Raw genomic sequence first — 23061 nt, forward strand, 5'->3', positions numbered from 1 at the left:
ACCCGGGGTGTTTTATCCGTTTTTGGAGCTGAAGCTCAGCTCCGCCCTCGGGCAGGTTTTTGTTTTTTTCCGCCGCTCGCATAGTCGACATTTCTCGGCTCATCAGAGCTGACGTGTTCGCTACGTGTCTCCGAGCCTCCGTCCACTCCACCCGCAAACGGTGACGAGACGAGCTACGTAAAAAACTGCGGTAAGTTACTGCTGTGTGTCCAACATGAGAGGGGAGAGAGAGACAGACAGAGAGAGAGAGACAGCCGAACCGACACCACCTGTCAGTTAACGTTACTTCTGTTAACGTTAGCTTAGAGGCTAACTGAGACTAGACATTAGTGAGTCTCACAGAACAGCTCCTTTTACTGTTAACACTCACTGCTCACCTAATAAACACCAATAAAAAAAACAACAAAGCCGAGCGGAGTGTTTTTCTCACATCAGAGTCTGGTTTTAAGCAGTTTTCTCAAAACATTTTGTTCTCGAAACAAATTAGACTATGGTCCTGAGGGGGAAAAGGATTAATGTCAAATTATTAACGCTTTACGCTTACATTAACTTAACATTACTCATTTATTCGACAAGTTCTGAGAGAAATGTAGCTTTCACAGGACCATATTTAATACCCGAGCCTATTAATTTAATAATTTAATGCGGATAACTCGGAAAAGAAAGGTAGCGCTGCTAACTCAGTTCGCCAAGTTACCCCTGACTAACGTTAAAGGCTGGTGACGTAACAGCGCTGCAGATAAACGAGCCTCGTCCCAGTGAACCTCGACTCCACAAACACTCCGAGTCTTCAGGAGCGACTCACTGAACTCCAGAGCCACTTTTACCATCCACAATAATCAAATAAGCTGCCCGTCAGTGCCCCGCGTTACAGACGCTGACCTACCCTGCGGTTTGGGGTGAACAGACCTGTTTTTACCTTGCCCCCTCTACCTGGCTGTGTGTACAGCGCCTCCACAGGATTAACCGTCGTGGTATTGTTCAGCGCTCACAAATCGAATATCCTACCAATAAAAACAGCCAAGTGGGGCTCCAGTGAGAAGTAAACAACGTTTAACTCGTCTCACGCCGTTTCTGGTCTGTGTAATGTCATAAGAAACCTGTTTAAAGGCTTAAAGCACTGGAGCTGTTGAAAGAGGAAGTTTCAGCTTCGACCGTTAACTCTAGCTCTCCCGGCAAACAGAAGTTAAAGGAGAAGTACAGAAAGTACTCGAAGACAAAACGTGACGAAATAGAGGCTACACCTAGTTGAATTTATTTTTAAACAACGTCAGGACAAAGAAAACACGACAGATATTGAAAATGAGAAAAATGAAAGTGCCTATTTTGAATGCAATTCCAAATTCCAAAGACTGGTAATGTTGTTTAATGCTTATAATTACAGTAATAACAACACTTGGTCAAACAATACTACAGCTGTTATTAGGTATTGTGTAGAAGATAAATAGCGTGAAGCAGCAGGTAGTGTCTCTGTCACAGCTGCAGGGACTTGGAGGTTGTGAGTTCGAGTCCCGCTCCGGGTGACTGTCTGTGAGGAGTGTGGTGTGTTCTCCCTGTGTCTGCGTGGGTTTCCTCCGGGTGACTGTCTGTGAGGAGTGTGGTGTGTTCTCCCTGTGTCTGTGTGGGTTTCCTCCGGGTGACTGTCTGTGAGGAGTGTGGTGTGTTCTCCCTGTGTCTGCGTGGGTTTCCTCCGGGTGACTGTCTGTGAGGAGTGTGGTGTGTTCTCTCTGTGTCTGCGTGGGTTTCCTCCGGGTGACTGTCTGTGAGGAGTGTGGTGTGTTCTCTCTGTGTCTGCGTGGGTTTCCTCCGGGTGACTGTCTGTGAGGAGTGTGGTGTGTTCTCTCTGTGTCTGCGTGGGTTTCCTCCGGGTGACTGTCTGTGAGGAGTGTGGTGTATTCTCCCTGTGTCTGCGTGGGTTTCCTCCGGGTGACTGTCTGTGAGGAGTGTGGTGTGTTCTCCCTGTGTCTGCGTGGGTTTCCTCCAGGTGACTGTCTGTGAGGAGTGTGGTGTGTTCTCCCTGTGTCTGCGTGGGTTTCCTCCGGGTGCTCCGGTTTCCTCCCATGCTCCAAAAACACACGTTGGTAGGTGGATTGGCGACTAAAAACTGTCCGTAGGTGTGAGTGTGTGTCGCCCTGTGAAGGACTGGTGCCCCCTCCAGGGTGTTTTTCCACCTTGCGCCCAGTGATTCCAGGTAGGCTCCACACTCACCGCGACCCTGAACTCGATAAGGGTTACAGACAATGAATGAGTGAATAAATAACATTTCCCTTTGCGTTGATAAAACAAACCCACTTCAAGAATATGTTGCTAATTGAAGGAAAAATGTCAGACATAATATTACTTTAAAAATAAATTTGAAATGTAAATAAAACCTGAAATGTATCTCACTCTCCCATGCAGATAGGCGTAATACACTATTGTTTACATGTTTTGATTCATACTTAGAAATGTAAACATGTGTCATTGTTAGAGTTTCCTTCTCTGTGCACATAAACACAACTGTTCCTGAGTCAGTGAGCTTACTAGCCTATTCTTAACAAGATGTAAGGTTGAGACGCTCCTCACACATGCAGTCCTGAGAGTGTAACACTCCAGAGGGGATTTCTTCAGTCTCTCCCACTGGGATGACAGGGGGGGATGTTTGCTGCGTGTTTTAGTGGAGCCTGTGTATTATTAGCAGAGCCTTTGTGTTCAGGGTTCTCAAGAATATTACTCAGTAAGAAAAAAATCTGATTTATCTGCTGTTGTCACAGTTTACTTTTTGAGAACGAGTGTTTTAAAAAATGAACAGGGCCATAAATGTGCGTACGGTTATAATTTATTCCCAGACCAAAATGAAGTGCCTCCCCCGGGAGTACTCCGGAATACCACTCCAACACTGTTCATAGGCTACAGGGCAGCAACATGCCTACGTTTAAAGAGACTGGGTCTTTCAGAAGTGAAAATGCAGAGTGGTTCATCGCTCTCAAAGGCAGCACTGCCAGATAGTGCAACAATACAAGAATAATGTTTCCATGTAAAATACCAAAGAATTTCAAGGTTTCAACACAGCTGAACTGTACACACGCCATCCATAAACGCATGGTAAAGCTCTACCATGCAAAGAAGAAACCACATATCAACAAGATCCAGAAATACCCCACCTTCTCTGTGCCCAAGCTCATTTAAAACAGACTGAAGTAAAGTGGAGACATGTTCAGTGGCCCAAGATCCAGAATTTGAAATTAAGTTTTGGAAATCATGGATCCAGCTTGTTATCAGTGCATAGTTAATTAGTTAATAGTGAATTAGTGCACATGTCCTGGGTGGTATTTGTGAAGGCAATAATAATGGTGAACAATATATACAGGGTATATAGCAACATAAGCTGCCATCCGTATGACGTCTTTTTCAGGAAAGGCCTTGCCTATTTCAAAAATGTCAAACCCCATTTTGCATGAATTACAACTGCATGGCTCTGTAGTAAACAGTCCTGGTGCTAAAAGGGGCATGTCTATTGAGAAAGCATTACAATTTCTCAGATTCGCTCCATATGAAGTCCCTGTAATGTTAATTAAATGTAGGACCCTGAACAGGATGAAACAGTGACATATTAGTGTGTTCTGTAAATACAGGCAGCATGGCAAAGAAAAATAAAACAATTAAACCATGAGTCCTTTACCAAATATACAATATTCCGTGCTATAATCGTGTACTTTATATGTCATTGCATCTGAAACCAATCTGCAGTTAATCATTCAAATAAATGCCAACCAAAAACATGCAGAGGTTTTTAATTCGGTGTCTACGCACTAGTGGTTAAACATCTGCGTAACATTTTGGTTATGTCCAGTCAGGCTAGCAGAAGAGAAATAAACAACTTCTTCTTTAGTCTGTCGACATTGTACAAGAATGGATCAGATCAAGACACATTACACGGTCTCAGATAAAAGTCTTGAGTGCTTTTAGAGTAAATGCTAGGTCCTGGAAGAAACACTGTTAGACCTTATAGTAGTTGTAAAGGTTTACAGTCAGCACATAAACACTAATCGGCCATAACATTAAAGCCACTTCCATGTTTCTAAACTCAGTGTCTGGTTTACCAGCTCCTGCACTTTGCTGTAATACCTTACTAGCCCCCTTCATCCTGTTCTAAAGTGGTCAGGACCCACGTAGTTTCACCACAGAGCTGGTATCATCAACACTGCAGTGACACTGACATGGTGCTTTGTTAGTGTGTGTTTCGCAGGTATGAATGTATCATAAATAGCAGTCCCAACCAAATATGTCTAGTGGGTAGTGTCCTGTGTCCACTGATGAAGGACCACACCCAAACTCCTCCCCTCAGCCCTGTAAATACCCTGCGAACTCACTTTATTTCTATGTCGGACACTCGCTCCCGTCTCCACCCCTTTTTTTTGTATTTGTCTATCCAACGGGGGGTGGTGTGTGTGTGTAGGGGGGGTACGGCTTCATATGCATTGCAAAGCCACACTGCACTCCTCCCCAAAAACACCTCCTCCTTGTTCACCTCCCTGATTCAGCCTTTACAGACGTGGTCGGTACTAGCAAAAGTGCATATATAGGGTCCGCGAAACTGATCAAATGAACGATGAATATAAAAACAAGGCTTTTATAATGTTCTGGCTCCTTGGTGTAATGCAAAAATGTAAATTAATGAACGATTACATCATCACAGACTTAGTAACATATTAAAAAATAAATATTCTTACTTAGTTTTCATGTTGTGATGCATTAATTAGCATTAAATATGTAATGGGTCCTTACTGCTTTAAGGACAGACAGCTGGAAAAGACGCTAGCCTTGACACTTGCTGATAATATGTAAGCTTTGTGGTATCAGAAAGGATGATTTGATTTAATGTCAAAGCTGCATCTGTACTGTTACACTATCCTTAGCGCAGAACACTTCCTCTCTGCTTGGTTGCTAGGCTGATCACCATGGAGACGGCGGTGGCAACGCAGCAGCAGGAAGGCAGTGTGACCGAGACAGAGACAACTCAGAGCGATTCAGAGTCGGTCACACAGGTAAAAACAAACACACACACACACCCTCATTGCCTGTTACACTCAGTTGTACAGGTAAACACTTTGCATTTGCTGTTGCACACACACACAGATGTATTAACGCACTTTCATTGTCTGTCATACACTCACTTGAGTGTGACCACTGTTAATTACACAGACACACACACACACACTGTCTTTTTTGAGTACTCATTGCTAGTGTACCACAGAAAGAAGCCACAGACGGTTTAACACACAGCGTAGGCCTCTGCACATATAAAATAAATGTTAATGTCTGCAGGTTATTCAGGTAAATCCATTGTAACGCTGTAATTTATAGCACAGCAGTATTTTGTGATATAACCCTAATGCTACATATTAGAACATGTCATACACTTATACGCCTATCTGCACAAGTACATGCTCTAACCCTATACGCCTACTGTTCAGAGAAGCTGTTCATTATCAGCTTTAGCCTCCAATGGTCTCTTACTGGAGGACAGGTTCCAGATTGTGTGCTTCTCAGTGAGTGAATTTGAAACCCTTCTAAACCCCCAACTCCTCTATCTGAAAGGTGAGTGAGAGCATAGTGGAGTCAGCAGGTGTGGAAGTAGTGACGTTACCTGGGGGCCAGACGCTACATGTGCAGGGAGTCATCCAAGCCACACAACCCTCTGTCATTCAGTCACCTCAGATACAGACCATACAGGTAACACCCAACACAAACCCTCTGTCACTAAGTCACCTCAGATACAGGCCAGGTATCTCTGTCTCTCTCACACACACACACACACACACATTAGCACAACTCTGTCACTCATATACACACCATACAGGTATGAAACACATCAGCACTATCATCTTGTCACCTCAGGACCTACAGGAAACAAACACGCACACATCAGCACAACCCTTCATCACCCTGTGACCTAAGGTATGGAACGTACAGGAAACCAGCACTCACGCACACACACTCACACACACATATATCCACCCAACCTTAGACCAAACTGCTTTCTGAATGAGGTACAACACAGGAGGCCAATCAGCACACGGTCATTTAGACATGTTAAATTTGACAGGCACGTTTACGGAAACACGGTGTTTTTATTAAAAACATTAATGTGTAAACCTCAGAAGAATGTAGCTGTTGTGCTAAACTCAGATATTAAGAGTTTTTTTACTACACCTAACGCAGCTAATAACGCATGTATGTGTGCAACCAATGTGCATCATAACGTTACACAGTCCTTTCCATGTTTCAAACCACGCATTACCTCCAATGATTCAGTTTGTGTTATATATGATACCAATCTAAATACACGTTGCATCACAATGAATCCTTTAAATCGACCAATCACAAGCCATGTGCTTTCACTTAAGAAAGAACGTAGTCAAAAAGTGCGGGATCGTCATGGTAACAGACAGGGTTAGTGTAGATGGTTAGAGCGCTAATGGGATTTGCGAGTGTGAGAGAGTTGATTCCTTTAATCCCATCAATGTAGCTTTCACGTCAAACGTTTGTCCAGCTCCAGTATCAACACTGGCACCACGCAAGTAACAAACAAGCAGGGCTTTAAAGATGGTCCTCGCTGCAGATTCTTGTTCATTTAAAATATGTCTTTAATTTATGTGAATTAACGTGTGGCAAGAAGTGTCCGAAACGGCGGTGATTAGTAAGTTATAAGCTTTAATTACTTCTTAGAAAGAGTGGCCTCATGGTTTCAGTTAAGAAAAAAAAAAAGAAAAGCAAATTACATGAGTACACACAAACACCTTGTTATGTCATATCTGCTCTGTCATTTAAACACCTCATAAAGATCATACAGCTAACACACACACACTATACACTCTCACACACAGACACGTCGTACATCAACACAATTCTCTGACATTACACATGGAATAAAGGGGCATCTGTGGACGTCTTTTCCTTTAAGATGTGAGATGTTACAGAGGACATTTAAGGATGGTTTGAGGGTAATACTTGTGTATTCAAAGCAGTTACACAGCAGGGACAGGTCTAGTCAGGTTTTAAGTTGTAACCCTAAGCTCATTCCTGGCTTTCAACCAAGTATGAGGAGCTGTGTTATGTGCAGAGGAGGTCATAAGTAATTGGACACTGGAATGATTTCTGGTTTTGGTTTCTTTCTTTGAGTTTTGTGGTTATGTAATTTACCACAATCAGTTTAAAATGGAGCTATAACAATGAGGTTGAGCTGCAAGATAGACGCGTGTATTTGTTCCTATATCTGCGACCTGTGTACAAATCAAAGGCCTTCTAGTCGTTCTATTCATTTTCCTTCAATTTAGACAAAAGGGTGATTCAAACATTAAATATTGGGTGCTTCCAGAAACCATAACAGTTGCTGCTTTTTTCCTACCGATCCTCACCTTTCCTCTGTGACCTGGAAACTGATTTTGTGATGCCGTCTTGCTGCCTGTTTAAATACCGGAGGAGACAAAAGAAGCCACTCTTAAGAGCCTTCCATTGGAGAGACCAAACTGAGAGTGTGTGGGAAGTCTTTTAAAGGTTCTGGAGTGACATCGCTGTGTGTACGCCCAGAGAGTATGCAAATATAGAGAAGGCTACACAAAAAGGTAACACATAATCACATGTTTGCAGCAGGTATAAGCAAATATAAGCAGGTGTTAAACGTTCATAATTAACCCCATTAAAAAGACAGAACTGCAACATGTGCTGGCTCTGTCCCATTTCCCCAGTTACAGCCCTCTTTCCTCTTTCTCCTTTCATCTTCTTAAATCCTCTGCCTTCTTCCGGGGTAAGAGAGGATCAGTAGGAAGGGAGGGGTGAACAGGGGCAGTAGTAAACATTTCTGGAAGCACCCTTAGAATGTTGTGTAGAAGAAAAGTCACTTTATTAATCCCCTTAGGGAAATTGCTTTTGTGCATTTAACCCATCCCTGAACACACAAACACACACTAAGGGACCGATATTTCACACACACTAGGGGCAGTGCACACACACACACCTGGAGCAGCAGGCTGCCAACCACCTCAGGGCTTGGGGAGAACTTTGGGGGTTAGGGCACTTCCTTAAAGCCATTGCTGCCCCCTGTATGTCATACATTAAATTGTCATGTTTCTTCATATCTAGGTGTGTCTTGCTATATATTAAAAACACATTGATTAATTATCAATGTCAGAAATCATAAAATATTGTGGATAAATAGAATTGGTGTTAGAATATTATAATTATTCATTTATATAATCAACAATTCATTCGTTAATGTTCTGTAATCCCCTTGTCCAGTTCAGATTTGCAGTGTTTACCTGGAATTACTGGGCACAGAGCAGGAACACACCCTGGACATGGCACCAGTCCATCACAGGGCGTTACACACTCTCACTCTCATACCTATGGACACTTTTAAATAGCGTGTTCACCTAGGCGTGGACTGAGCAAGGAATCCGGAGCACCTGGAGGAAACCCAGACAGACACAGGGAGATCACACAAGATTCCTCACACACAATGAGCCAAAGCAGAGTTAATACCCAACGACTCCAGGTGTGTGATAGAGACAGTACCTGTTGCACCTCCATGCTGCCCAACAGTGTGATCTGCATCTGGTATTCCTGTAAAAACCTGAAACATTTGACATTGACCTTCCACAGCAGGATGCGTTCACTACAGCTGCTGGCTCTAGGTCAGGGGTTTATTAGCACAGGGCTCTTATATCGACACAAAACTAGTGGATAAGTGTTTTATTTTAACAAACAGCTGGCTAATAGCCGACATCAGTCCAAATCATGTCCAAAAGCTTGTTTATTGTGTTTTGTCCTCACTTTGTTATAGAACCAGCTTCTGAGAAGACAGCAAAGAAAATATGGTGTAAGGATTTGGTTGCTCTTAGCCACATTAGCTGCCATTTCTCTCCAAAAGTAACAAGAGTAAAATGGTATGTTTGCAGCATGTTTCTCCTCAGATTGATCTGATATTATGAATAAATTTTAAAATATATTAATACACCAGTTGCAATAAGGAAGCAAACCTCAACACACCAATCATGTGCCCCCAGTTTTTCATGATCACCCTGACTTCAAAACAATCTGTGATTAGTTTCTCTACAGTGTATTAGCGGGAATAGAAATTAGGGAATAGGTGAGTCACTACATTTGACATTCAGAACCATAACGTCATATTCAAGGTTTCGGTTCAAATCCCGTGAGGTAGAGCCACAAGAACACAAATATCATCATTCAGTTACTTTAGAACGGCCTGTGAAGATCTGGCGCCCCCTCCAGGGTGTGCTCCTGCCTTGCGCTCAGTGATCCCGGGCAGGCTCCTGATCCACCGCATCCCTGAACTGGATAAGGGTTACAGACAATGAATGAATGAGTTACTTTAGGAATAACACTGTAAAAGCAAACTTCCTGTAAAAACGACATGTTTATAGTAGAAACAACCAATGAGCAATTTGTCATAATGAGTGTTTAATATATTACAGTTGCAGTTGCCACATCTCTGTATGCGTATGTACATTCTTGTCTGTGTGCCATGTGTGTGTGTGTGTCTGTCTGTCTCTAGGTTGCTGTTACGGCTGATGGAGAGGAAACAGATGTTTCAGACACGCAGAAGAGGAGAGAACTTCTCTCCAGACGACCTTCGTACAGGTGAACACAATCCACTCTCACTTATAACCATCTGAACTCGACACCCCAATGAGGAATAACCTTAGACTGTCATTAAAATTAGTTAAATACATCACACCATCCAGGGTCCCTTTACAAGGCTTCTACAGTCATGTGCAGAGGGGTTTTTATAACCTTAGTCAGGTCGTTTCATTTGCGGCTCTCCTTCTCTACATTTGGCAAATGTTCAAGAAGAAATGTTTATTTACGATACCAACATGTGAAATTTAGTAAACAATTAAACTATAAATGTTCTCTGTATAGGATCAGAACTTATTTTCCAAATAGAAATTCAACAAAACATAACTTGACCAAGGACAGCAAACTGTTTACACAGAAATACACTGATGAATACCTGAGGATGTGAAAACATCTACTATATAATCCATGGATTATTACTGTATGATATAAAGAGAGTAAGAAAACTCCAAGATTATAATACATTTTTGGATATTTTTACTAATTGATTTAGCTGATCTGTCTTATTGCAAAAGCAGATCATTTGAAGTGTTATTGTTATAATAATAATGATACATTTGCTAATACGGACCACACCCGTAGAGGCTGAAGCGGGGAGGTGAACTCAGAAGTCTTTGGGGAAGAGTAAAGGGTGGCTTATGAATGCGTATGAAGCCGGACCCCCGTTGGATAAATGAATAAGAGAAAAGGGTGGAGGTGGGAGCGAGTTTAAAACAGGAGGCTCGGTGGGTTTGATGATGGCTGACCACGGCTCTGAATATGGGGATCAGTGGGAATGACCCAGCGCCGAGGAGAGAGCTGACGTCGTGAAGCAGTCGAGTCCAGATCCATCTCCTGAGTTTGTCCGACGCGGAAATGACATGAATTTTCAGGGTATATATAGAGCTGAGAGGAGGAGTTCAGGCGTGGTCCTACTCCCAAAAGTTATGTTATTACATAACTTCAATTTTATTTATAGCGCTTTTCAAGATGATCAAAAAAATCAGGGAAATCCAAAAAGCATAAGATCATTAAAGCCTTTAAGATACAGCTCAAATAAGAAAAATAAAATAACACGAAGCAAGCAAGCTACGAAAATGAAGAGAATTAACTCGTGTATTAAAAGCAGATCTGAAGAGGTGTCAGGAATCGAGGAGGGCGGACTGACGGAGGCGGACACAGATACTTTATTAACAAAAGACTATAACAAAACAAAGAGACTAACAGAAAGGCAACTCACAGGGAGCTAACAAAGACACAGGATAAACTAAAATACAAAGAGCTGGACAGACTAAACCTAAAACGGAGAACTATAGCAAACGGGAAAGACAGACAGACTAAAGACCTAGACAGAGATACTTCACTAAGACCTAGAACGGTAAATAAACACAGATAGCTAACGCTAAACATAAACACAGCGCTAAATCAGAAACTAAACAGAGAGGGCTAGAGCAAACAAGACAGACAGACTTAATAACACGACAGAGGAAACGACTGAGACAGACAGACTGGAGTGGGTAACAGGACACAGCAACATTGGAAGAGGAACATGACTAGAGAAATGAAACAAATGACCGACAAACAGGAACTGAGACAAGGGAACTTAATTACATGACACAGACAAGACACACCTGAGACAGATAACGAGGAGGATGGACAAGGAGGCGGAACAAAGGCGTGACAAGGGCGGAGACATGGACAATAACAAACAGAGCCATGTGCTAAAAGAGAGCTACAGCTACAGAAAAGGCTCTATCTCCCCAGCTCCTGTGCTTAGTGCTAGGAGGTATGGACAGGGGGTTGTCATCAGAGGAGCGAAGGTTTCGGGAAAGATTGTGACGGTGTAGCCGATCAGTGAGACAGGATGGGGCCTGGTTGTGGAGGGCTTTGCGAGTGAACAGAAGAATGTATCTGCACCTTAATGCTGACAACGTCAACTATGATAACGGCTCTCATTTCAGAGTCTGGAGGTTCAGGATTCCCTCCATGTGTTTGTGTTGAGTTTTTCATTTGTTTGTGTTTCGTTTACGCAGAAAGATCTTGAGCGAGCTGTCGTCCGACACACCAGCCGTGCCAAAGATTGATGAAGAGGAGAAGATCGAAGACGATACCCCGGCTTCTTCCAGCATTGCTACAGTGACTGTGCCCTCATCTATCTACCAGACCAGCTCAGGACAATACAGTACGTGTATACACACACACGCTATATACAAACAGAGGAGTGTTTCTGCGTGGTTCACCCCATTAACTTTGAATTAAAGTAGAACTCCAGTGATTTTTATATAATACACAAGCAGTACGTTTGAACTAAAATCACTTATAGTGCTGGCGTGTACAGACACAACCAAATGAGTGTATGGGTGATCACAAGGGTATTATATATTCAGTATAGTGTCATTGGAAAATGCTTTTTCAATTTATAAATGAAGCGGATCATTACAAATCAACCTGAGGATTCCCATAAACCCCCTGCAACACAAGTGGCCCGAGTGTACACAGCTAAATTGAAAGACAGAACAGAGAAGTACTGACCAGCTCTGAGATGTTTCTCTCTTTTGTTCTCCGTGTAGTTGCCATAACTCAGGGCGGAGCGATTCAGATCGGTGGTCCATCAGGGGATGGACTGCAGGCCTTAACTTTGCCCAGTGCTGCTGCGCCTCAGTCTGGTGCCACCATCCTACAGTATGCTCCTCAAGCTGGAGACCCTGCACAACAGCTCCTGCTGTCAGCTGGACAAGTCCTCGTCCAGGGTAAGAGACACACATACCTTCTCTCTTCAGCCATTTTCTCCTTAATTTAGTTGCTGCCAAATCCACACATTTAATAATGCACTGACACACTTTCAGGATGAACACTCACTGCTCAGATCTAATGATGCAGTATTGCACACCCACAATACGTAGCTTTACTTTGAGCGAAGAGGGAGAATCCTACCCACACTGAGAGAGTTATACATGTACAAATAACATGGGCATTAAACTGTGAAAACCACAGCGGCTCAGGAACTTCTAGACCTTGAATTTCTGGTACTGTAACAGCTGCTGTTCATACCAAAGCCCTCCTTGTAATTTCCTGTGGATTTCAAGAGGTCGTGCAGGTAATCGGCCACGTCTACGTCAACATACATTCACACTTTTTTGTTTAGTTACTCTTATAGAATAGAGAAATGCCTTTACCTTTTATGATACTGCACCCAGAGAAGCACACTCCTGTATTTAAAACAGCTGCATTTGAATAGCTTTCACTCTGAAATGCAGATAATGCATAAATACGCAACTGTTTACGCAGCAGTTGTTTTCCTGATGCCCTCGGTTCCTCAAAAACTATAAGACATCGTCTACAAGCTCTTCATCTTTGTGGGAAGACCTTATTCCCAATTTTCAAAACGAAACCAGTCAGTACAGCACTGCCACATCATAAGTGTAGAGAGGCACTCTGTAGACAGCAAAGAAAACCTGTCATTTCCTAGAAATTGTATCAGTATATGATCTCTTAATGTGGTACATATCATGTATCCAAGGTACACAGCAACAGTCAAAGCTTAGTAATCTTTTGCAGTGTGAAGCCTTTGTAGTACACAGAGTGGGGTGTTAGTGGGAAGTGTATGGTCTGAGTCTCAGCGTTTATCACCGCTGTTTATATACGATACCTAGCGCATTCTTCATTTCACTCAATAGGAATTCCTTCCAGTTTTGACCTAAATTACAGAGTTATTGGTTGTTTCAGGAGTATGAAGATGTCAGAAGCGCGGCGAAAAGCCTGGACTAAGGTTCACTCACTTCTCAGAAAGGGTGCTCAAACCACAGTGATCTTTATGAAACAGTTTGGAAACTACACCCAGGCTCTCTTCTGACTCTCTTTTACGTCACCCAGCAGTAGTTGAGCAGTTGAGTGGAAAAGCAATTTGCATGGTGTGCATTTGTGTGTGATTTGTTTCTGGCATCATGCAGTGTGCAGGTTAGGAGAACAACATGAGCTGTGTTTAATCCTCAGACAGATGATTCGCTGTGGTCAACAGATTGGGCCAATGCTACGGAGAACCGGGACTTTCTTTTCTTCAGGAGAAGCGTTCTGATGATATCATGTGTAAAATACGGTCTACTACAGAAGTATAGCCCTCCGTAGTGGACTGTAAAGTTAATCAAATTTGAAGACAAATAATAGATCTGTTTTACATAGACATCTACAGCATTAAAGACAGCGTCTACGACTGTTCTGTGTCTTTTAAGGTGGAACACACGACTGTTCTTATTACGTGGCTGAAGTTTAACATGTACGTTTTTATTCGCTGTTTGAATTACCACGGAAACTCGAGTTGTTTTAGTTTTGTAGCACTTTCAGTCTGTGTTTACTTTCATGCAGTTAGCTGTCTTCCAAATTCAGAGTGGGATCCACCTTAAGGAAAGCGAAACAGCATGACCAAGGCCAACACACTGGGGCTTCATAAACACATTAGACTGGTTTGAGCTGGGAAATGGTCAGGAAACAGCTTCTGAATCTTAGAAAAAGTGTTTTTTGATTTCAATTGTGAATGGAGCCTTTAAAGACACCTGCCAAACACTCCATGGGTCCCCCTCCTTCAGATCTCAAGCCAACAGGGCAGATAGCAAATATAGTGCTCATCTGAATAGTGGTTGTTTATTACTTTTGGTATCATAATATAAATGAATAAGCAAACCCACATAGAGGCGCATCCTCTCTCCCCAGGAAATATCACTTCCTCAGCGGTGTGTGTAGCTTTGTGACTAAACAACCCTTTCATTTATTCAGTTTCCAGTCTGTACAGCCATTAGATATAAGATAATTATTTGTATATATAATTATTACGCAATATAAGAAAAACACATCCAATGCTAAGTTTAAAATCAGATCTTTAGAGAAATGTAGTTGGAACTGAAATTGAAAAAAAAAGCAGAGAAAATGTGGATCCAACAACAGAAACCCAGTTTGACCATCAAACCTGTCGCCATCATATGAAGCTCCACTCTCACTCAGATCTTCCTCCTGTGTTTCAAAGAAAAGGAAACAGACAGAAGAGAAGAAGGTTAGCATCAGCATGAGAACTGATTGTCCACATTTTTTGTTTGAGAATTGTGGTGCTTGTCCCTAAGAAAACAGTAAATAAAAAAAAACTAAAGACAAAAGAGCCTCAACCTCAACTAAACTGACCAGGCGAGTGTTTGAGGACCATTTCTGAGGCAGGTGTTTTCAGGTGTCCCACAGCTCCAGGGTCCTCGCCTCAGGTCACCGTCTGTGAGATCTTCCTGTGGTGTGTTCTCCCAGTGTCTGTGTTGGTACACACTTTGTGAGCATGGGAATGACTGGGTGAACGTATGGTGCCATGATGTACTTTGCTACAAATGTTTCTTGGTAACCTTTGCAGACACTGAGACCCTGAACAGGATTAAGTCACAGAAGATGAATGAATTTGAGCATCTGTATATTTCTGTATGGCTCACGAGGTCGATGGCTCCAGACTTCTACAGACGGTCTTTGGTGAATAAACCAAAGTGGCATTGGAAACAAGTGATAGAGGATGTGTCCCTGGTCAAATTTAAAATGGCCATGATTTTTTAAAAGTAGAGTTTAAGATAATTTACACAGGAGAAGTCTTACATTAATTAAAATGAAGTTAGGCAGGGTTCTGTTAAATTAAAAACTTTTCTTTATTTATGCTATTGTTTACCTATTTTAGTTTAACATTATGTTCAGCGGCAGCACAGTGTAGTGTCACTGTCACACAGCTCAACACTTTCAAACCTCACCACAGGTGACAGACTGTGAGAACTTGTGGCGTGTTCTCCCTGTGACGGTGTGGGTTTCCTCCAGGTGCTCCCACACTCTAAAAACACATGCTGGTAGGTGGATTGGCTGATTATATGAGTTCGTCGATATGTTTTGTCCTGGTGCCCTGTCCAGGGTGTGCTCCTGCCTTGCACCTAGTGACTACACAACCCTGCGCTGTATAAATACGTTGCAAACAACAAATGAAAGAAATAATTATGTTAAATGAGATGGTGTTTAATTTTGCAACAAAAACTTAAAGGTGTTTTAGCCTTTACTTAGCCTTTAGTAATGTTACACTTGTATAGCACCGTCTTAGACACCCACTGACCCTGTACAATCAGTTCACAGATCATGTGACTGATGCATGACCTAAATAACACACAGTTGCATTTGTCATTTTTGGCACTAAACTGTATCAATGAAAACAACATATTGTTTATATTTTTCTGTAAAGCGCAACTCACGTGAGATAAAGAATCAAACTGCTTTATACTCGTTGAATGAATGAACCTGTTTATGGTCCATGGAGCGGGTCACCTGAATGTGGACGGCCATATTTCAAAGGCCATGACATTTTGTAACATGAAGGAGAACGTAGAAAGTGACTGATTGCTCTGTGGCTCTCTTCACTGAACACTGAGATGGGTTTTGGTTTAGAGAGGTGATAATAACGGGTCTGTGTTTGAATGTGCAACTTTATTACTCTCAAGCGCAAATACGCTGCAAACTGAAGTACAGTGAATGTAAACCATTTTAAAGCTGATTAGTTTATAATAGTGTGTGTGTGTGAGAGAGAGAGAGAGAGAGAGAGAGAGAGAGTATAAAACTAGCGTCTGTCTGTTCTGTATAGATATTTTGGATGGCTATAGCAGATGCCTAAGCAGTGCTATATGGTGGAATGGGAACAATATCCTTTTGTTTGTCCTGAAACACCTTTTTGCGTCATCATCTAAAAATACATCAAACTCAGCCGCCCTCCCCTCCTTCCTTCCTCCCTCCTCCCCCCATCCATCTAACCCCCCTTCCTCTCTCCCTCTCTTTCTTCTCCTCTTTTGCATCAACAAAGAGAAGAAACCAGTATGTCCAACTGACGCAAAATAATAAACACCAGCCTTTCTGTTATCTAAATAAATAAATGAAGTGAAATTGGTTCCGACTGCACGCTCCCGCTGGTATGAAGCACCACAACATCTCAATTCATTTTCACTTAATCTGCTTATTCCTTTTGATAACAACCAGATTCTCCATTAACTTCCTTTAACTCGGTTACTCTGTCATTTACATAATATCCACATTCCAGTCATGTGCTTTATTTATTAATCTCTCTCTCTGTTAGTCTTCTCTCTCTCTCTCTCTCTCTCTCTCTCTCTCTCTCTCTCTGTGTTAGTCTTCTCTCTCTCTCTCTCTCTCTGTTAGTCTTCTCTCTCTCTCTCTCTGTTAGCTCTCTCTTTCTCTGTTAGCTCTCTCTCTCGCTCTCTCTCTCTGTTAGCCTTCTCTCTCTCTCTGTTAGTCTTCTCTCTCTCTCTCTCTCTCTCTCTCTCTCTCTCTCTCTGTTAGCCTTCTCTCTCTCTCTGTTAGTCTTCTCTCTCTCTCTCTCTCTCTCTGTTAGCCTTCTCTCTCTCTCTCTCTCTCTCTCTCTCTGTTAGTCTTCTCTCTCTCTCTCTCTCTCTCTCTCTCTCTCTCTCTCTCTCTCTCTCTCTTTTAGCTTTCTCTCTCTCTCTCTGTGTTAGTCTTCTCTCTCTCTCTCTCTGTGTTAGTCTTCTCTCTCTCTCTGTGTTAGTCTTCTCTCTCTCTCTCTCTCTGTTAGCTCTCTCTCTCTTTCTCTGTTAGCTTTCTCTCTCTGTTAGCCTTCTCTCTCTCTCTCTCTCTCTGTGTTAGTCTTCTCTCTCTCTCTCTCTGTGTTAGTCTTCTCTCTCTCTCTCTCTCTGTTAGCTCTCTCTCTCTTTCTCTGTTAGCTTTCTCTCTCTGTTAGCCTTCTCTCTCTCTCTCTCTCTCTGTTAGTCTTCTCTCTCTCTCTCTCTCTCTCTCTTTTAGCTTTCTCTCTCTCTCTCTGTTAGCCTTCTCTCTCTCTCTCTCTGTTAGTCTTCTCTCTCTCTCTCTGTTAGCCCTCTCTCTCTCTCTCTCTCTCTCTCTCTCTCTCTCTCTCTGTTAGCCCTCTCTCTCTCTCTCTCTCTCTCTCTCTCTCTCTCTCTCTCTGTTAGCCCTCTCTCTCTCTCTCTCTCTCTCTCTCTCTCTCTCTTCCGTGGGCAAGTAAAGGGTTTTTAAAATTAAGATTCTCTGTCATACTCTTTCTTTTTTCTGTATTAATCTTCTCTCTGTGTCTTTCTACTTATTTTCTTTTCTTTCTCACGTTTTCTCACTCTTTTCCAGTCACCTTTATCTCTCTCTTGCTCTTTCTGACTTCCCTGTGTTGTTTTAATCTTAAACTTTTTTCTCATTCATCTCTTTTTGCCCCTTTGCTCTTTTTTATATCTGTTTATTTTTTCTCTTTAATTCTTTCATTCTCCTTCCACTCTTTATTTACTTTCTTTTTCTTTCTCTTATTTATCCTTTCTCTATATCTTTCTCTCTTCTCTCTCCAACATTTCTCTCTCTCTCTCTCTCTCTCTCTCTCTCTCTCTCTCTCTCTCTCTCTCTCTCTCTCTCACACACACACACACACACACTCACTCACTCACTCAGACCCAGGGGAGGGAGATCTTTAGAGGCAGTGTGTTATGCCCTCTGAGAGTGCAGTGATGTCATAGTGATGTCAATGGCCTTAATTGTAATCTGGTAGAGAGAGAGAGAGAGAGAGAGAGAGAGAGAGAGTTTAACAGTGAGTCACAAGTCAAAGAAAGAAACAGACGGAGCGAGTGGCCCTCCATTGCAGAGTCAAACCCGGCAGCTGACTGAGGGAGAGAGAAGGAAGAGAGACCTGTAGGTAAAACTGAGAGAGGAATAAACACGGAAGCACAACTGGAGTATTATACCATAGAGATGGCAGTGACTGGGGATGAGACAGAATCAGGTAAGAGTGTGTGTATGAGTGTGTGTAAGAGTGTGCAGGTGTTTGTGTGTTGTATTATATTTTAACAGGTAGTTTGTGCTGGAACTGCATTGTATTTGTATTAAAACGGCACTGCTGTGAACGCAGGGTGTTTAATTTTAAAAGATTCTCAGGGAATTGAAGCACATTTTAAACCTCCACTTCTCGTTGTGGTTAACCCCTAACTCCAAATCACTGACCTGTGAAGTTTAACCTGAGAGGACTGCAGTGTAAATATTTCAGAAGCACGCCGTGACTGAGCATAAAAGCCGAGTTAGAAATGATCTGCTCGTGTATTGTGCCTGTCATTCCCTGCGTGAAGTGAAGGAACGGTTTACACCAAACTTTTGACTGGCTGCCAGACATGAATGAAGTAGGGCAGAAGTTTCCTACACAGAGACGAGCAGTACCACACACACACACGCAGTCATTCAAACTTTTGGAGCCACTGCTGTTTACCAAATCAGGGAGTAAGAGCAGTGTTGTGGAGTCTGTTCAAACCCATGACCCAGAGAGAGTGAGAGAGAGGGAGGGCTTTTCTGTTGACGTCAGTAAATTTCCTGGAAACCAGGGGAAAGGGAGAGCGAGGGAGAATGTAAGAGCTGGAGAGAGAGAGAGCGAGAGAGAGGCAGGAGGGGGAGGGAGAGAGTGCGCAAGAGAAACGACGCACACAGTGACGTAAGTGTGCTGTCACACTGATAACAAACACACACACACACACACACACAGGCACATGCTGTAAAGCACAGCGCTGTCAGTCTGTTCAGTGAAGCACATCCTCAGCAGACGGGGCACTAACTGAAATCTAAATAACAAAGTAACAACAACAACAACATGTTTTTTCACTTTTTTTTTATTATTATTTATATTATTATTTATTATTTATGGATATATTTATGTGTTTTTAAATTGCCAGCAATTGAATAACATTTCATATCAGCATTTATTAAATACGGAATGATGTATGTGTAGTTTGGTTGTTGTTTATTAGTGCGAGCATTTAGTGTTTGTTTGTTTGTTTGTTTATTTATTTATTTATTTATTTATTTATTTATTTATGTAGTGGATCTGTTTATTTGTTGCTGTAGGTTGTAGTATTTATGGAGGTATTGAACACATTGAAACCTTCGGAGGACATAGGCCTCGACGTTTCATCAGCGTTTGGAAAACAAATTTTTATTTGGGAATATTTATTTGTTTTCTTTTGTATTTATTTATAAGCATCTCATTATCATTTAGATTTAAACGTATTATAAAACAGTGCATTAAATATCAGACCATGTTTTATATTTAGAATAATTTAAATGATCATTATTTAGATTGTGATGAGAAAGAAAAGTAAATAGATTTGTGACATTGGAAAATGAACCCACTCAGATTTTAGAGATGGATGTAATTACTGAAGTTATTGTTCTGTGTGGACCTCAGCACCGAGGAGTAGCAGTGTGTGCTATTTCTCTTTATAAACAAATGCTGTCGTGTTAATCAGGAATACGTGTCTTGATAGAAATAATGTTTTCAGAGTTTCAGAGCGAATGAAAGACCAGTGACCAGTGCCTTAAAGCAGCAATCTGTCATTTTTACCACAAAAGTATTGCAAGCAGTGTTTTTGGAAATGATTGCTTTGTTGTCCCTGAATGATGCGGTTTATTCTCTGCAGTGAGGGGATGTTTAAAATAGGTGTAACACCGCATCTTTAAGACGTCCAGGCCATCGTCAGAATAACGGCTGTTTATAAACATGAAGAAGAATAACTAATGCGTTTTTACCGTAAGAAAACATACGTGAATATTGAGATCAGTAACGATTGACCTCCTGCAGCTGCCTTCATGGTAATAGACTTCATTTAGTCCACTTCTCGTCATGTTGTCAAGTCATAGTGGTTGCTAAGGTGTGTGTGTGTGTTAGAGAGAGAGAGAGTGTGTGTTAGAGAGAGAGAGAGAGAGAGTGTGTGTGTGTGTGTTAGAGAGAGAGAGAGAGAGAGAGAGAGAGTGTGTTAGAGAGAGAGAGAGTGTGTGTTAGAGAGAGAGAGAGTGTGTGTTAGAGAGAGAGAGAGTGTGTGTGTGTTAGAGAGAGAGAGAGAGAGAGTGTTAGAGAGAGAGAGAGTGTGTGTGTGTTAGAGAGAGAGAGAGAGAGAGAGTGTGTGTTAGAGAGAGAGAGAGAGAGAGTGTGTTAGAGAGAGAGAGTGTGTGTGTTAGAGAGAGAGAGAGAGAGAGTGTGTTAGAGAGAGAGAGAGTGTGTTAGAGAGAGAGAGAGAGAGTGTGTTAGAGAGAGAGAGAGTGTGTTAGAGAGAGAGAGAGAGAGAGAGTGTGTTAGAGAGAGAGAGTGTGTGTGTTAGAGAGAGAGAGTGTGTGTGTGTTAGAGAGAGAGAGAGAGAGAGAGAGAGAGTGTGTTAGAGAGAGAGAGTGTGTGTGTTAGAGAGAGAGAGAGAGAGAGTGTGTTAGAGAGAGAGAGAGTGTGTTAGAGAGAGAGAGAGAGAGTGTGTTAGAGAGAGAGAGTGTGTGTGTTAGAGAGAGAGAGAGAGAGTGTGTTAGAGAGAGAGAGAGAGTGTGTTAGTATGAGTTTGTGTATGGGAGGGAGTTGTCTTCATAATAAAACACATAAATCATTACATCGTAAGCTCAGGGCAAGGTTATGATTAATGTATAATGTAATATATTTATGATTATAGTGAGTAGGTAAGTAGTAGTCATATTTAAGTCCGTGCGATGTCCCCACAATGCATGGAAACCAACTGTATGTGCCCCATGGCCCTTTACATAATCTTACTAACTCTGCTGAGTGTTTTGGGTTCATTACATAAACTAATTAGAGCAATTAGAGCTGCATTGTTTATGCTGGTCTCAAGGGCGAACACTGATATGCTGATTGGCTGGCTGTGTGGTCCATACTTTAGAACTGGATCAGTGTGTGTTGACGTGATTGGCTTATACTAGACCTGTAATTACATCTTAAGATCACAGCAGCGTTCGTTGTAGCCAAATTACGAAGTTGTCTATTTTGAGTTCTGTTTTTACTTTTAACAGGGTTTGTGTTAATATTCCTTTCCTCAAAATGAAACTGTGGTTATACTGCCACTTAGTGGCCTGGGTGTGTCAAAGATAGCTATTTTAAACATGGCTGCCTCCACGCAGGGGACCTGTGCTATGGAGCCTAAACCAGTTTATTCAGGGACTGAAATCTAATTTGATTCTTTGTCTCATTTGAGATGCACTTTCGGAAAAATACCTCCCAGTGTGTGGTGCTCCTCTGAAGATCGTTTTTGTTTGTATTTACGTGCTCTTTGCTAATGAACCCTTACGAATGTGTTTGTGTGTGTGTCTTTTCTAGCTGCCACAGGAGACATGCCTGCGTATCAGATCCGCTCCCCGTCGTCAGGGTTACCGCAGGGGGTTGTCATGGCAGCATCACCGGGTGCGATCCACAGTCCACAGCAACAAGCAGAGGAGGCTACACGCAAACGAGAAGTTCGCCTGATGAAGAACCGGTACGACACACACCTACTCTGATTGTGATGCGTGTGTGTGTGTGTGTGTGTGTGTGTGTTTGTTACGTATGTTTTGTCCTGACATTGATGGAATCCTATAGAAAACAGGACTCACCACCGAATCTTTTTTAAAGTTGTTTAGCATTTTTTAAATTAATTAAGCTTTCATATTTTGATCAAGGTTTTTTTTATTTTGTATATAATACAAGAGCTTTCTGAGATATATTTACAGAAGCAGTGATAGCCACCACGACGCTACAGCACTTATATAGCCATTTTATATTATATATATTATACATAACAGTTCTGACTCTAATTTTCACTTTGAATAACTCTCTGAAAGTGTTTGCCGTTCCCCTCTCAGTGTGAAGTGTGTGAGTGTATAATCCTGTGCGTGTGCATGTATCTGTGGGTGTGTTTAACTCATCTTCTGATTGTGTTGTAACAGGGAAGCAGCACGAGAGTGTCGTCGGAAGAAGAAAGAGTACGTGAAGTGTTTGGAGAATCGCGTGGCTGTGCTGGAAAACCAGAACAAAACTCTAATAGAGGAACTCAAAGCCCTCAAAGACATTTACTGCCACAAGCCCGAGTAACACAGACTCACTCCTGCTTAACTGTTTTACACACACACACACACACACACACACACACACACACACACACACACTCTTAAAGACTGCTGCAGCACACACACACACACATATGCCACATATGTACGTGTGAGTGTGGTTTACAGACTCCCCAGGATTGAACCTATCTATTACTCCATTCATTTTGTTCTAAAACATATTGAGATGTTAACTTTGTTTTGGTTTATTTTCACACATACACACACACACACACACACACACACACACACACTGCATTAAACCACATATTGTACATATTAAATAAGCCCTGGAAGCCATCCCTTGCCCTGTATGTGTCTGCTAGCTCATCAGAAACACAAATGTAGTCCCACACAGTCACCAAGGCTTTGCTGAATTGAATGCTGCAGTGGATCATTTGCTCTCAGTTTGACATTCCTCTGATTTCTGTGTGGAACTGTTAAAGAAACGCTGACTGGAGTAAATGGAAACGTTATAGTTTAAAGTGGAAAAGAGATCAACACGAAGATGAACGTAGAACCAACGTGTGGTTG

The 23061-nt window shown here is 42.0% G+C and overlaps 1 protein-coding gene across 4 annotated transcripts in view; it reads left to right on the forward strand.

Annotated features, from left to right (window-relative positions):
* Positions 1-47: 47 nt before the first annotated feature.
* Positions 48-23061, forward strand: part of crema (cAMP responsive element modulator a) — a 24208-nt gene continuing 1194 nt past the window's right edge. The window contains exons 1-8 of one of the 4 annotated variants that reach the window (XM_066658067.1): positions 48-190; positions 4931-5027; positions 5581-5715; positions 9557-9642; positions 11652-11800; positions 12189-12368; positions 21764-21920; positions 22369-23061. The exon at positions 22369-23061 is cut by the window's right edge and continues 1194 nt beyond it. In XM_066658067.1, the coding sequence (XP_066514164.1) occupies positions 4941-5027; positions 5581-5715; positions 9557-9642; positions 11652-11800; positions 12189-12368; positions 21764-21920; positions 22369-22513 (939 nt within the window). In that variant the 5' untranslated portion in view covers positions 48-190; positions 4931-4940 and the 3' untranslated portion in view covers positions 22514-23061. Of the gene's footprint in view, positions 191-4930; positions 5028-5580; positions 5716-8837; positions 8928-9556; positions 9643-11651; positions 11801-12188; positions 12369-18200; positions 18416-21763; positions 21921-22368 lie in introns of those variants that run through there. The other 3 variants (XM_066658068.1, XM_066658069.1, XM_066658070.1) reach the window with 3 other exon arrangements.

This window comes from Hoplias malabaricus, chromosome Y (assembly GCF_029633855.1).
Source record: "Hoplias malabaricus isolate fHopMal1 chromosome Y, fHopMal1.hap1, whole genome shotgun sequence".
NCBI classification, from domain to species: Eukaryota; Metazoa; Chordata; class Actinopteri; order Characiformes; family Erythrinidae; genus Hoplias; species Hoplias malabaricus.